The 16,014-nt window shown below is 35.1% G+C and overlaps 2 protein-coding genes across 2 annotated transcripts in view; one reads left to right on the forward strand and one right to left on the reverse strand.

The window, feature by feature from the left end:
* The window catches only part of SCAR (wiskott-Aldrich syndrome protein family member 3 SCAR), a 45,403-nt gene extending 42,026 nt beyond the window's left edge, over positions 1–3,377 (forward strand). Inside the window, exons 7-8 of the mRNA XM_046609073.2 lie at positions 429–851; positions 951–3,377. Coding sequence (XP_046465029.1) covers positions 429–851; positions 951–1,132 — 605 coding nt within the window. The 3' untranslated portion in view covers positions 1,133–3,377. The remainder of the gene's footprint in view (positions 1–428; positions 852–950) is intronic.
* LOC124210758 (esterase E4-like) overlaps positions 1–16,014 on the reverse strand; it is a 51,892-nt gene that overhangs the window by 27,407 nt on the left and 8,471 nt on the right. The gene's annotated exons all lie outside the window — the stretch shown is intronic.

Consider the following 16,014-nt stretch of genomic DNA (forward strand, 5'->3'; position numbering starts at 1 on the left):
ACTGTTTGTAAATTAAAGAAAAAAATCCTAAATTTTGGACTTATAATCGAATTTGAACTTTAAACAGTCGCTATTATTTTATAAAAGAAAAAAGATTCCAGATCGTGGCAAAAAGTATTTATAGTAAAAAATTCGCATTGTAGAATAATGATTTCATTCTGTAAAATTTCTGTCCTTTGTTCGGAAAGGATAGTTTCGCAAAACGCTGTCATTTTTGAGATATGATTGTGGGTAAATGTAATGAGAGTGTTTTTGATTTTTATACTATTCACCTTTAAGTACTTTCTTCCGTAACATTTGTCTTTGATTATTCATTATTGTTTTACGTATTCTTGAAGTCGATCGTTACGATGTCACTTTAAAACCATGCGGAGTTTTGGAAAATTTTCTTTTTCGGTTGAACACCAACGAAATATATCTTACCGCAGGATCTATACCGTCGCATTTACTGAATCGGAACGGGAGCCGCTCGAACAGTCCATTACCAAGTCATCACTCAACTCCGACGCCACCGAATCACAATAATCAACTTGGCTCAGATGACACTTGCGATGCTATGCCACAAGACCTACCACCACCGCCACCAACCCCTGATCCAACTCCGCCAAGAACAGTATCGCCTCCTTGCAATATTCCACCTCCACCACCGCCGCCTCCCCCACTTCCAGAAACCAATGGACTTTTACTACCGATGCCCATGACGAACGGTGACATCGCTAAAATGATTGCCAACAATCCGCCAAAATTGACGCCGCCTAAAACCATGATCGATGGATCACAACGAAAGCCTGTCAACCCGAACATTCCTCTGGTTGATCCAAGAAACGATTTACTCAAAGCGATCAGAGACGGTGCGTGGATTATTTTTACTAAATCTGTCTTCCATCTTTGATGTGGTTTGTTTTCTGCTTTCGTTCTCGTTCTTGAGAGTAAAAGTAATTTCATTCCAGGTATAAAGTTACGAAAGGTGGAAAAAATCGAACAGAAGGAAGTGGAACGCGTGAATGCGCTCCACGACGTAGCGTCGATACTGGCGCGTCGAGTCGCAGTAGAATTTAGCGACAGCGATTCTGCGTCGGAAAGCGAATGCGACAGCGAAGGTTGGGGAGAACAGGATACGAGTTTGGCGTGACCCCATAGTTTGCCGCCAACTGCAACTGCCTCTTAGGTAGCCAATTGTCTCAGGTGAATTCTTCTGACAAACTCTATGTTTAAGTCGAAACGCATGGTTGTCGACAAGAATTTTATGAAAAAATGAGAATAAAAAAAATAATAAGATAAAAAAAAACCAACAACAGCTGATGTAGGAGTTACATAATAAAATATGCAAGTAAGTGCGAGTGGCCGGTTATCTGTACAATTACAATGTAATCAGTGTAATGGAAATACACGAAATTTATACATCTCTCCTCGTATTATACTATATACGGCGATAGTATATGAATTTCAATAAATAAAACTTAGATTGTGAGGATAAAAATAAAGAAATTTTAAGGATTTTAAGGTGGTTTGCAATTACGCCCTTTCTTCGCTTGTGATGCGGTAGCTCGTTGATCAGAAATATTCTATTACGTACAGGCAAAATTCAAAACCGTTCGGTAGAGATTCAATGAAACGTTTCCTGCTAACTGCGCGATAAAATTCAAATCCCCATTCGATAGTTGACAGTTTTTTTTTGAGAGTCAGCCTAACATTTTAATCAAAAAATCAGTTATACTTTGGCAAATCAATAAAATTTGTAACAAACAATAAACCAAATCCGCAAATAATTCTGTGTACTCTTGATTACATGTAATTAATGGGATACGTATTTTTCAGATCCAATTATAATAATGTTTCGATGTGTAATTGGTTTCGCTTAAAATACCGTATTTGAATCAAAGTCTTGATAATGAAGCGCGCGATATTGAGGTAACAACGAAAAACGGAATATCATTCGTATTACACGGAACTTTGAGCAAAAATCATAATAGGCAGCCAAACATACACGAATTTACTCACCTTGTATTTACATCCTATACTCCAAAAGAAAGCCTAGAAAAACCACATATGTCGTTCTGAAAAAAAATTTCTTCCATGTATTAATACTTGCATTATAATCCAATCAATAGTTTGATTAAGAAAATGAAATACTCTGGTAGTTCCGTATAACTTACTGGGGACTTCAGAATTCTACACAATGTTTCATTGCACTGATCGATAACTTTTCAACAAAAAATCTCTGAACACTGCTCTACTTTGTTATACGTTACCTGTTGTTACCTTAGTTAGGAACTTTAATGAGCGTTTTTATTATTAAAACTAATATTAAACTTTTGGAATTGGAATTTATTTCAACATCGGTCAATCGACGTTAGTCGATATTCTAAACAGTGAGTTTTCATACTTACGCACATTTAATGGTTGAATGATTAATAGAATAGTGGATTGATGCTGTTTTGTGGATAAACGAAAAGGCCTCTACGGCACATTCCGCAGTAAGCTATGTATAATAATATGCGTAGGTCATGAACTTTACTATAAATTGAATTGTTTATATACGCTATAATAATATAATAGGTGAATGCTTAATGTAATTAAAATTATTGGAACAGTATGAATTAATATTATAAGCCAAGCCAACCTAAATGCAAAATATTTTTTTGAGCTTGTTTTCCTGTTTTTTTTTTTTTCTCTATCTTTAGTTTTTTCTTTGTATACAAGCATGTAGATTATTGAATGGGTCGAAAAATTCATAGGTTTAAAATGTAATAGTTAAGAAATAAATGTAGTAATGAAAATCACTTTGATTGTAATGTACGGTTACTTCAAATTGCGTGATTTGTGTGTTGGATGTTACTAACGACTTGCAAATATCGATCCGTGAGCTTTATCGAACCTTTTAGCATATTCAATATCCTTATTACGTGTTTTCAAAATATTCAGACAACTACAATCCATAAATCAGAAAAAAAGTAATTATATGTTCAATCTGATTTCTTTCTTAATCGACGAATGGAAAGACATCGATTACGAATCGTTCATGTTTATGACATTCCTTAACTATTCAGGTAAATAAAAAAGAATACCCATAACAGGTTATTCATAATAAATGTAATAAGTGGTACATTGAAAATAATATGTGGAACTGTATCGTATTGTTAACGTATCATCAGTTGTGAAAAAATTACAAAGTTGAAGGTAACCGTATGACAAATATGATGATAAAGTGTTTCTTATACAAAAATCGAAAACCAAAATACTCCATTATGTGTAAGGCGTAGGGTGTAATTATAATGAAAAAAAAAAAAAAATAAAAACGAAAATGCGCAAGAAAATAATTATTTTCTAGGATAGCAAGACATAAAAATAAAAAACTTGATGAATACAAAAAACAACCCGTGTGTATTAAAATGTTATATTGTTACGATAATATAGCGGCCAATTTTAAAAATAAAAACAAATAATGATTGTGATTTATTTTGCATCGATGTTGGTGGAGTACGACGACATTGCGATAAAATAGATCTATCTATATATATTCACTTTATACATACGACATATACATAAATATATAAATATATATAAATAAATCTATACTTACGTAATAATGATTTAGACTATGCATAATACCTATTATGTATTTTAACGTATAGTATTTGATGCTGTGCCAGGAAATATTTTTTTTTTTGTTTTTTTTTTATGTTTCAATTAAAACGAACGACTGAATATCTGAAAACAGTTAAAAGACATCAAATTGAGCTGAATTTGGTTTAGGATCGTTGGGTCATAAAAGTGGTTTGACTTCTGAACGGAAATCATAAACTTAACGTCGAGTTTCTGGTGCATATATCGTTTCTAATAAGTATCGTGGAAAATTGTTCACTGTCAATATCACAGCTTCCTTTTTATTTCTAATTTTTATACGTTAGCAAAATAAAATTAAAAAAGAAAAGAATAAAAAAATACATTTTTTTTTCATTTTCAAATTTTGACATGTATCAAAATCAGCTCTACATTCCACATATTTTGTATTCTCTACACGATCGATATCGGTACATATGATTATATTTGGAACCTACTAACTTGAATTCTAATCAATACTATACAAGTAGACCTATAACGTAAATATTGACAAATCGCCAAGCAAATCTGCATGTAAGGCTAGCGCGTCTGGAAATGAGATTGCTTTGGAAAAAAATTTCACTTACTTATTACATAATTAAATGAATGGTACAGTTGATGTAAAAAGTGAAAAGTGCAGTAGAATTTTTTCGGTTTTCGAAGACACGATAAAAAAAACGTGTAAACATTTATTATCATTATTCTGATTGAAGTGAATAATATTAGTACGTATTACGTGTAGGAAACGCTTTTATTTACCTTCCACATATGTATACCTGATACGCGTGTGTGTATGTATACGCATATGGATACAGAAACGCGTGCGTTGCACATGCACGTCATAGGTAGACATAAACACACGATAGGTTCGCTAGCTGTAACTGTAAGATCGCTAGATATAAATGAATAATATAATTACTACATAGCTAGTTATTCCACGAACTACAACACAGTATTTAAATCGGAAATTTTATAAGAAGTGCTAAAGTCGAATACGGAAATATACTCTGATTATTGTATGGTCAAATTAACTAACCGTCAGGTAACAACAAATAGCGTTACATTATATATTATTTGTATAATAATAATAATGTCGATGCAGTTTGATAATATTGGTTCTATTTAATGTATGTGCTGTGTAAATCTGGTTGAATCAACGTTTACATACATATTTTGCTACGTGTATACCAAGACGAGCATTCAATTTACTTGTGTAGGTATATGAATTTTCCAGTCAACTTTTTAAATCGTTGTCAATTACCGTATGTATACATGTGACGCGGGATAATTGATACATCGCATGTATAGAAGACGTCAACGAAAAAACTGATAAATAAAAATAAATTCTTTAATCCCATAAACTTCGACTTTATTAAACACGTGCGTGTGCTTTTTTTTCTTACTTTTTTATTTCTCTCTTCCGAGAAAGGTACATTATTTATAACTATGATTTACAGCCCTGATTGTGTATTTCCGGTACCACATTTATTAATGGTTTTATCCTTCATCAAAGATTCCTCTTAGAAAGCGTACGAATTAAAAAATTTATCACTACTTGAAATTTGATAAAAAAAATAATAACATTATTTCATCAACGTTTGTAAAATGCGTATTTCGATCTCAGTAGTATTTGGAAAACCGTTTTACGCTTTCCTCTTTTATGTCACTAAATATCAAACAATCACGAACTAAAAGTGACATCGAATAATAATCAGTAATTGAAACTGTAGTAAAAGCTACAAAATTGATTGTTCCGAGCCACTGCGGATTCAAAATTCTAAGCTGTTTCCGGGTTCGTTGAATTTCCACCGTAAAGTCGTTAACGATAAAAGTAATACATCCACGATTAACTGCAAGTATTGAACCTATGATTGTTAATATCATTATAATTATTTGATTTTGTTCTAATTCTTGGTTATATTATTATATTATTAATTAGATTTGTAGTAAAACTGTACAGAGCCAAATGAGAAATTAAAAAAAAAAAAAACACTAAACATATAAATGGATCGTGAAATTTAGTTTCCTTGTTATAATTTCTTGTGAATAATCGAGTGCAAAACCAATAGTGGAAAGCGTGAAATGTGCAATGCTCGTAGATATAACAAGTATCGTAGGGAGTTTGAAGAAACAGCATACGTAATATACGTATAGGTATCGTCGTGGTGATTAACGGGTGAAATTACAAGTATTTACGTTTATAGTTAAATGTAATTACAGATTATTATTTTAAACTGCGATCATCATCCGTGTGGATCATCCCTTTATCAGGCTAAAGAGAATAGAGTGATTTATAGGGGTGTGGTATGTTGATATGTGCAACGGTAGGACCGCTGTAACAACGTGAACAGCTGATCTTTCACCCCGACGACCTAATTTATGGTCTAACAATAAACGTATTATCCTACAACTTTCGGCGATATCGTCAATTATCCACTATTCTATGCTAACGATACAGCAAATCGATAATTACGGGTATTACCTTGTTAAAAATATGGATAGATTCGAATAGCTTGAACAGAAAATGGGATAATCCACCAACTTTCGGCTAGTTTTTTACGATTGAGTATTTCGATTTAGCTGCAATTTGGATATAATTTCACAGTGCGCACTGAGATATGAAAATTCTCCAATTTTCAAAACCTTAAGTCTTACCGCTTATCAGAATCACGTTGATCTATTTTATCGCGTTTTCGAATTCAATCTTCCCCTTAGAATCCTTAGCTGGGTAAGTGTTAAAAAAGACATGTTTTTTAAACATTTTCAGTCCGTAGATGTAAAGGCCCGTAAAATAAACTGACTTTACTTCTTTGTGTAATTAAGTATACGCTTGGAGTATATTTCGAAGGTTTTACACTGTGATGAGCATAAAATCATAAGTAAATATTCTAGGGATATTTATCCCTGAATCTTGGAGGATTTTCATGTCTTACAATCAGCGTGAACAACAGCATATCTAAATTGAAGGTAAATCGAAATTTCCATCCTTAAAAGCTGACCGAAAGTTGGTGGATCATAGCCGGTATAAAAGCATATAAAATTTCATTACAATTTTTGATATTTCAACAACGTGTATTGCATTTTTCTCGCAATTTTTTATCCAAGTCTGTACGGAATGTAAAACTACCTATGTCCTATAATACGTATGAATATTAAAAAGTCGAAATTATATTTTGTTCATATTGGATTCCAGAATGTTATATCTTGAATCTTAAAACTAAATATTAATAAAACTCTGGATCTCTGAAACTATAATTCTACTTGATTCTAATTGATCTGGTTTCAATCTCTAGTTTATCTCACCCTTTGTAGAAAACACAGATCTTTCTGGTCTACAACTTTTTGTCAACAGTTCCTCAGTTTTGTTTTAAAAGATGTTAAAAGCTCGACCGTCTCGAGGAAAAAGTATAATCAAAGCTTCCTCTGTGATTTTATCAACCGTAACGATCAAAGTGATACTAAATTCCAGAAATTTGAATGCAACCATATCCAAGTCATTTTGCTAGAAATGGTAATTTTGACGTTTAATGAACTGAAATGACGGTCGAAAAACCTAAACCTTGGTTCATATCGTTGATTTTATCAACCTAGTATTTTTATGAATAGTAATGATCATTTATAAAAATCCTCAATGCATCTACACGAGAATATTTAAATTCTGCTTCGAGTCTTGAATATCCTCGATCGAATCGACGTGACCCTCATCGGGCTAATGAACAGTCAAATTTTAGCCCTGAATAAGTCTAGAGATGAGGAATTAGAATTGCGTCGTTAATCAAAGGGAATCAATCGATTCTATTAGGTTAATAATAACGCAATTTCTGTTATGCTACAAAACGGTACGCTAATAACTCGTTACCTGCAAACCGTACCAACGAGAATGTCGGAACTCTAATTAACGAACCTCTAATTAGGATCTGATATAATAAGAGCTATTACCAAGCTTTATTCTCGTTTAGGCTTCAGCTTTAATTCCAGACATCAGCGATACTCCCACCGTCTGGAGTCCCTTTACAATGGTTTATACCCACTGCAGATCACAATTACTCGTCCTCGGCTAATTACCTAATTTGTACCATCCACGGAAGATGAGTTAATGTCGTAACGGATACACGCTTGTTTATTTCGAAGTGTAAATAACCAGCTCCACGAACCGAGTAGGTAAATTTAAACTTGACAATGTCGAAAGTCTTTGTTGGGATATCATATATTTGAATTGTAAATATTTCACGCAAGAGGTTCATCGATCCTTTCGTATGTGTTTATAAAAGTTGTAATTTCTTCTACCTATTTACAGTTACCCTCCGGAATAATCTGACCAATTATTTTTCACGATTTTTACCTCGTCATTATATCCAGTCTAATTGAAATTCTATTTAAACACAGCTATTGTCTCTACATTGAACAGAAGATTTTCTTTTGGGAAATTACTCTATAAATGAAACTTTACTCGAGTATGATTTTACCAGAAATATGCGAGGTATACTCTTTTACAGGGACATGAATTTCATAAAATTAATTTAATGAAGAAACTAGTTTTTTGCTCATTTAGATGGAAATGTTGTCTTAATGTTTATTCTCAGTGCCTACATTAATATACGAATTCAATGTTTTTTCACCCGAAGAGTAAAAATCCGCGAGTAAAAATGAGAGAAAAATCAATGCATACAACAAATAATGATATTCGACGGATTGCGTTTGATTTACTCGCGGAATTCGCTGGATATATACAAATGTGTTTCACGCACAGCATCCCAGGTATAGAAATAGCTATTGCAATCAGACTCGTGTGGAAAACCGGGTGCGAGTTATAGAATCGAATCCTCGGATTCATTACCATAACCAATTCAATCCGTTGGGTAAAATATTCCGCACGGTTCGAAGTAAAATTACTCGCCAATTTTTCCGTGTCTTTGCGTTATGCGACGGGCATCGACTATACATATCGCAGAGACTTGTATAAGAGATGCCGATCGATATCGCAGATTCGTTTGGACGTGTAACACTTGTTATTATTCGATCCCCCCGAAGAAAAACACTTGCTTCGATTCTGCCGATTCCTCAACGCGGTATCTCTCAACAAATAAAATGTTAAGTTTGTTCGCCGGGTGATTCAAAGGTATGAAATTTCTGCCGCTCCATCGTATACCTAGAATCCGGTTAATGGGTACGTAAACTTATACGTATTATTGTTCTACCGATATTTATTGACTTTTATACGTTTTACTATTACGGCGCTGGGAGTCGTAGAGCAGAGAAGTCGAATATCACTTATTCATGAGTCCGATCTAGAGGGAGGTTATATATGTATGTGCGAAGGGAACGTACACACTGGACGCGGAAATTTGCGAACTCGAGAAAGTGGGCAATATATTTCAGGATAGGTTGCAAAAGTTTGGAAAATCAGGAATTAAATCGTTTTCCTGAAATCGCGGGAATTCGATGTAGACAAAATATTACAATTCAACTTCGGAATACTTTCAGGCATCGATCGGATACAGCGTCCCTTTTTCAGCTGACAAAAGTAATCACAAGCCGCGGAATCGAATCCGTACAAGCATCGTGTTCTAAAAACTCCGAATATATCGACAGTCACGGCGCTAAGCTAGCAACATCGAACCCACGACGGTGGTTTCGTCGTAAAAGAAGGAAAGTCGTTCGCTGTATAAATTTACGAGGCAATTTTCTGTACGATCGAGATTATAGGGGGCTTAATAAACTATACGATTATACAGAAAAGATGAAGTTCCTAATTTCGAAACGTTGTACACAGTGCGCGTCTTAAATCGTGCCAGACTTTCGATATCGGAATGAATTGGCTGTATATATATAGCGATTCCCTAATTTCCCAATACCGATAAGACAATGCTTGGGGAAATAATCAAACGCAGGGCTTATGCATTACCGATGCGTCGTTTGACACATAAACAACGGGGTCGAGGTTGGAGAGATAGCAAAAAATTATCAGTTTTGCCGTATAGATCATCGGAGTCGATCGGCGCCTTGTGAAATTCATCCGCTTGCGACGCGACCTGGCGTCGCTTATCACCATAATATTATGGTCTCGAATTGCGTCGTGAATTTATTACTAGTCTCGTGCGACTCGAGGCTCTCGGTGATAACCTCGCGAACTCCGGAAAAATGTGCTTCTGACTCGGACTTGACCCGAGTATTGTCGATTTATTACGCAGTTACCAGGACAAGTCATTGTGGTATCCGGAATCTGGATTATGGGATGAAAATCAACGCGATCCGATGTGGCTAACGAGGATCTGTTTATCGGATGTCAGCTGAAACTCAAGATGAGGTGAGTGACTCGCAATCAGAGAAATACCTTTGACGTTAGAGAGTACGAAGTGGCCGACTCGTACGATTCACTGACATTTATCACTGCAGAGATGTAAAAGTGAATGTTTTTGCAATATCCTTGAGACCAAAGGCTCAGCTTTAGAGCTTAGCTTTTTGAAATCGAACTGACGTTTGAACACCGAAATTTTTGAACACCTTTTATTATTCAGTCTCGTTGTCGTCTACGTTTCAGAATTTTCTGAAAACTTGACTTTATGCACAGATGAAGAAAAAAAAAAAAAAATAATAATTCTTGCAACTTGTTGCAGTTTTATTTATTATCGATAATTTGATGTAGTTGAGTGAAAATTATAATAGCATCACTTTTTTTATCAATTGACTCGGTTGCCGCGTCGTTTTCAGTGTACGATCGTTTTTTTTTTTTATCCTAGAGGTAGAAGAATACGGGAGATTTCAGAAAGAAATGAAATTCAAATATAATTTGTTTTAATAGAACTATTTTGTGACTCACGCATTTATTTTCGTTGTTCAACCAATTTTCATGTAATATTTAAACCTCAATTTGGAACCATGTCATAAGAAATAACTGGTTCTGCTGAAAAATTGTTACTAATTATTTGTTTCGATTTTTTAAATCAATGTATGGCTGTGAATACACTGGAAAAGGGAATAGATCTTACCGGTAAAAATCTAATTTTTTCTGACAATCACATCAATTTGACGGACCCTCTTTTTTTCATCACTCTTAAAAATTGACACAAATTTAAGTTTTTCGCTCTGCAATAAGTCGCGTGACCTAACTCGCAACGTTTTCTGGTTCAACAGCCGTTCTTTGATGCGTGAAAGCCGATATGATGTTGAAAATATGTTAACGACAGGTATGAGGTTCTGCTTCAAAAGTGCGACTGATCGATTCGAGAATGTAGAAAAAGGGCGGGAGAGCTTTGTGTTCTTTTTTCCACTCGAGTACAGCCTGACAAAAAATTTGAATCCTGAGCCCGCACGATTAGACAGGAATTTATCCGAATAAGACGAAATTTTATGCAGATTAAATATATTATGCTGATTGAAAAAATTATCCAATTTTCGTCACGGCAGTAATTTTGAAGCGTATAATTCTAAGATCTTATAGTAAACAAGATTGCAGCTGTAAAAAGTCTGAGAAACCTTAATTTTAATTGCCTTTATGCGACTTAACAATTAAAAAGATTTTGCAGTATAGAAAAGGGTTATTGGAATTGGTCGTTCAGAATTAAAATATCTGTTATTATTTTCAATAGACAAAACGACAACCATTCACGACGTCGTTGTGAAATTAAATAATCCAATTAGTTAAATGTATTACATCTCTGCCTTACCAATATCGCGACTTAAAACTCAGAAACAAAACTCGAACTTTAACTCAACCTGTCGACGATCAGTCGACTTACAAGTTGTACGTATTAGCCTCGAGGATCACAGCAGCGTTAATCTCCGCATAACAGCTACGATTCGACTATCAATAAGCTTCCGGGTACGAGACCACCGTGCAAGCTTCTCTTGACCTTCTACCCCGAGATTCGACCGGTCGAGATCAGTGAACAGTGAGCTGTAAGCACGCTCGTTCGAAGTCCACTTCTGCAATCTGTCATATAAATCACTCGTTTCAATCAATATCTACAAGTAAGCATCTCAAAACTAGAATGCAAATATCGGCTGAATAATTTAGGAGCTTTCGAAAGAAGATCGCAGGGTTTTGATTTTATCGTTTGACTTGTAACTTACGGTACCTTAAAAATTATGGACTGTTGTATGATGGAGAGATTTCTTTAGTCAAAAATAAAAAAAAAACAAAAAACACGCGGTTTGGTGGTAGAAAATTGATAACGAGGGTCAAATTGGATCATCAGAAATCTGTGACTTAGGATTATGTTAGTCTACTTTTATTATTATTATCATTATATTGGTGCTCAGAGAAGATTATTGATATCCGATCTTCCTCTCTTGGCAATTCAATTATCGAGTTGATAATTTAACTAGTAACTTCGAAACTATCTGGCTAAATTAAATACCAACACTTTCGTCACGAGATTTGATTGGATTTGCCTCGACGCAATCAGCGTTCGGCTGTTCGCTAACAATCTTAACTAACTGTTGTAACTCATCGAAGTTAAATCTAACGAAAATTGACGATCTTTTTTTTTTATGACTTTGAAAAATTTGCGATACAAAATTCCTTCGCGTATATTGACAAAATATACGTCATGAATCATTTTTTGATAATTTTCAATTTCGGCTGACTTAAAGTGGCTAATTGTCGGTTCAAAAGGTTGGCGTCAAGGCCAGGAAAAGTATTGTCATCGGATAAGCAGATCGTTCCACAATGGTATGCAAAAAATTGTTGTCGGATTAATGACATATTCGGTACTTATTTGTTAATTTTTTCGTTTACAATAAAACTTGCGATGACAAGAAAAATCAATTTTCTTAGCTGAAAATAGGTTCAAATAGTAGCCAGTGAACGTTGCAATTTGTTTTTCATGCGATATTATCTCTCTTGTGAAATGCAACGCAATTTCTGAAACCCTTCTCTCTCTCTAAATATATGCCGGAACATAATTTTTGCGCAAGTTATATATGCGCCTATCTACCCCGACGCCGAATCATCCCTCCAGGCAAACAAACCGCGAGAATTTTTGGGCGTTGCCAGGGTGAAACTGCACTGCGGTAGCGTATACCCATTTTACTCTCGAAATATGTACGAGAGATGCAAAACTCGGATGTAAATATACGATAACTATTTTCGGTCCGATATACCAGGTGAATTTATATTTACAAATAGATTCGCTTGTATATCTGAGCGGGGAGAAAATTATCGCTTTTCAACTTCCTACTCGAGGAGAAGGAAAAAAAGTGGTTGCATATTCAACAGGAATGAAAAAATTCGAGTTCAGACTGAATCCAAAATTTCTCTTGCAGCTTGCAGATCACTTCCTACTACGTTCGGGTATAGATCTCTGCGTTAAAGTTGCGCGTTAAATAACAAATTTTTCTACGGTTGTTGTTTTTATATCTCAAATAGGAATGTACTCACAATAACTTATAAATTAAATAATGAGCGAAATTTCCGTTATCTGTCTTTTGAAGAAATTTTCGGAACGAAACATTTTCAGTATCATTTCCGCATATCCGAATAAATTTTGTACAGTAACAAAACTTTTTACTAAAAATCGTTGAAAGATTATTTTCGGATCTCTGAAAAAGCATCGTTTTGAATTTTTGCGAGTCACCCACTGACTTATATATACTTGGCACGTTCTTATCATTTCTAAACATTTGCTTACAAGATTTTCAAACCGCTGTTCAAACTTCATAGCAACGAGTTGGCTGATCTCGAAGTTTTAAAATTGGAATAACATCGAGACGTGAATCGTCCGAACTTTTGTCGTGTGTTGTAAAATCGTCAATATTTCGTAAGTCGTCGTCTTCGACTTTGCGTTGTTCATTGTTTTTACAGAAATCGACTCGAGATTGCACGTTGTGGTTCAGGGATTCAGCATTCGATGCAAGTAGATAAAAGACCCGTGATTTTTGTCCATTTCCATCGGTTCCGTCGCCTTCTTCGACGCGGCTAGCATCAATACCTCACCATTCGGTCTATCAAAATTCGCTGAACACTGCAGGATGCAATCGAGTGTTCGATCGTTGAGCATCCAGCTCTCTCCCCCGATATTTCTCCATCTCTGCTCTCATGATCGCACGTATTATTCTGCAGGTCTCCACTGCAGCGTGTGATACGTGCACTCGTGTATAGTATGCACGTTTCGCTTGAAGGTAGGCGAACATTACGGAAACACAACGCGTGTTGCTTGGGTGGAGGAACACCCACCACGTATCGACTCTACTGCACTCTGTTCTCGAACAGTAATCCGGGTGTTCTGCACAGGCGTCTGGACCAGGTGGCTGGGGACATATCGAGATGGAACTCGTCACGAAAGCTTTCCGTCGGAAAGAGTTGAATCACGCTCGTGTGAAAGGGAATTTTATTTTTAAATATCGTATAAAATTATAGTCGAATTAATATAATCAATAGTTACGAGAAAATTCAGTAGAAGCAATCGTTTAGTGTACCTAATTATAGCAGTCAATTTACTACATTTAATCGCAATTTCAAAATCAAATCTGCTTCTTTACCTCGCTATATTTTTTTAGTCAATCTCACGCAAAATTGCAATCGACTCGATATGTTATTTTCATTCATGCCCCAAATGAATGAGAGGACCGGAAGAGTATTTAACGATACACGGAATTCATTTCTCCGACAATGTTGAAAGAAAATTTATTCTGCAAACGGAACGCATTTGCAGAAAACAAAGTTTGCGCAATTTCATTAAGGCGATTCTTTAACTCACAGTGCTTTCTTTTAGGGTTTTTATATACCTAATTTAATTATCTTATATTTATAGGAATCTGCGTTTAGATCGTTGGATTTCTAGCTAGAATGACGCAGCTACTCGTATTTTCTTGAGAACTATCACAAAGTTCCGTAACATAATCTCAACTTTTGTTTCAAGACTTATCCGTTAGCTAAAAATTTTTTGACACTATTCAGAATCGCGAAGATCTATGATGAATTGGCTTGAAATGGCTTCATTTTTGACGGGAGTGGAAAAGTTCTCCATTTAAAATTTATTCGGTTAAAACACCCTGGAATTGTGTCCAAATTATTAAGCTTTTTTGGTTGTATCTGTCTGATCCGTAGTTTTAAAATTACCAAAAAAATACATTCGCAGTGTCTAACCTTCCAGCAATTGGGTTTAATCATCGAGCAATTCACAATTTGTACCGTCAAATTATGATTTTGTAAAATAAAAAATTTCAATAATTTGTTCTAAACGTGTCAATAACTGGTACATTCACTTTACCGATTCAAAATTAGAACGTCGAACTCGTAGTTCTCTCTTATATTTCCATAAAACTACCCTGAAATTTTGTACGTATAAAATTGGATCCTTCAACTTCCTTATATTCAAAGATAAGACACTTCGTTCGCAGTTGAAAAACGAAGAACCGCCTTAACGGTACCAGATTTATCGAAAAGCTAATCTTAAAAACTTTCTCAACTTGAACGACAGTTGTACGACAGGTTTTGAACACGTTCAAATTTCGTCTATACCGCATTCTTGTATCGCGGGGCTCATAAATAACATTGCATCACAAAACGATGAAGATCTTGTGTGAAAACTAGTACAGAACCTTTCAATTTTTGCGGCGAACCAATCAATCAAGACAGCGTGTAAATGTCTTCTCACACGTACATATCACGTATATATTTCAATTTGCGAATGCAAAACGGCCTCGAGAAAAGCGCAAATTTTTTCTACGTCGACGAAAAAACATTCTGAAGCACAAAGACGCAAGAAACGTCGCGTCTAAATTTCAAGGCGCACTTCTGGCTCTCGCGAAAATGAGATTTAGGTACCTATATTTACTTCCCTGCTTTCGCCGTCAACTGTCAAAACTGATTTTCTTCAAAGCTTTATACATACTCGTATAGGTATACATAATATACGTCATGATATTTTCTCCTTGCTCTGCAGCTGTAGCCTTAACCGAATTGCACCTTGTATCTCTGAGCATCTCATTGACTTGTTGTAAATTTGCGTACTTGACTTTGCCTCCTAATTCGACAAGCCTCTGATCGACTTTAATTCATCGTAATGTAATCTCCAATGCAACCGCGAGATCGTCGCGACGTTCGGACTGGGTCATTCAAAATTTTTACCCTCTCATCATCGCGCCGGTTCGCACCGGATTCCAGCGGCATAATATCTCGCTTGATTTTCTTCTTATCGCCGTTGTTCCATGGCCCTATTTATAGATTTTTTATACTCTTTGATAGACTGATGAATAAGAATTCTCGACCTCGTATGTAATCTATTATAGAATCTTGGTGATCGGTCAATTAAGAAAACGTATTTTTAGTTAACGTTTCGACCCGGATATGGGCCCTCCTCAGAACGATTTATTTTTTTAACTGTCAAGAATAACAAAAAGATTTTTTATAATATAAATAATAGTACTAGAAGTAATCAGACTTAAATATTGTAGATGTAATACTCT

The sequence above is a fragment of the Neodiprion pinetum genome, chromosome 1 (genome assembly GCF_021155775.2).
Source record: "Neodiprion pinetum isolate iyNeoPine1 chromosome 1, iyNeoPine1.2, whole genome shotgun sequence".
Classification (NCBI taxonomy): Eukaryota; Metazoa; Arthropoda; class Insecta; order Hymenoptera; family Diprionidae; genus Neodiprion; species Neodiprion pinetum.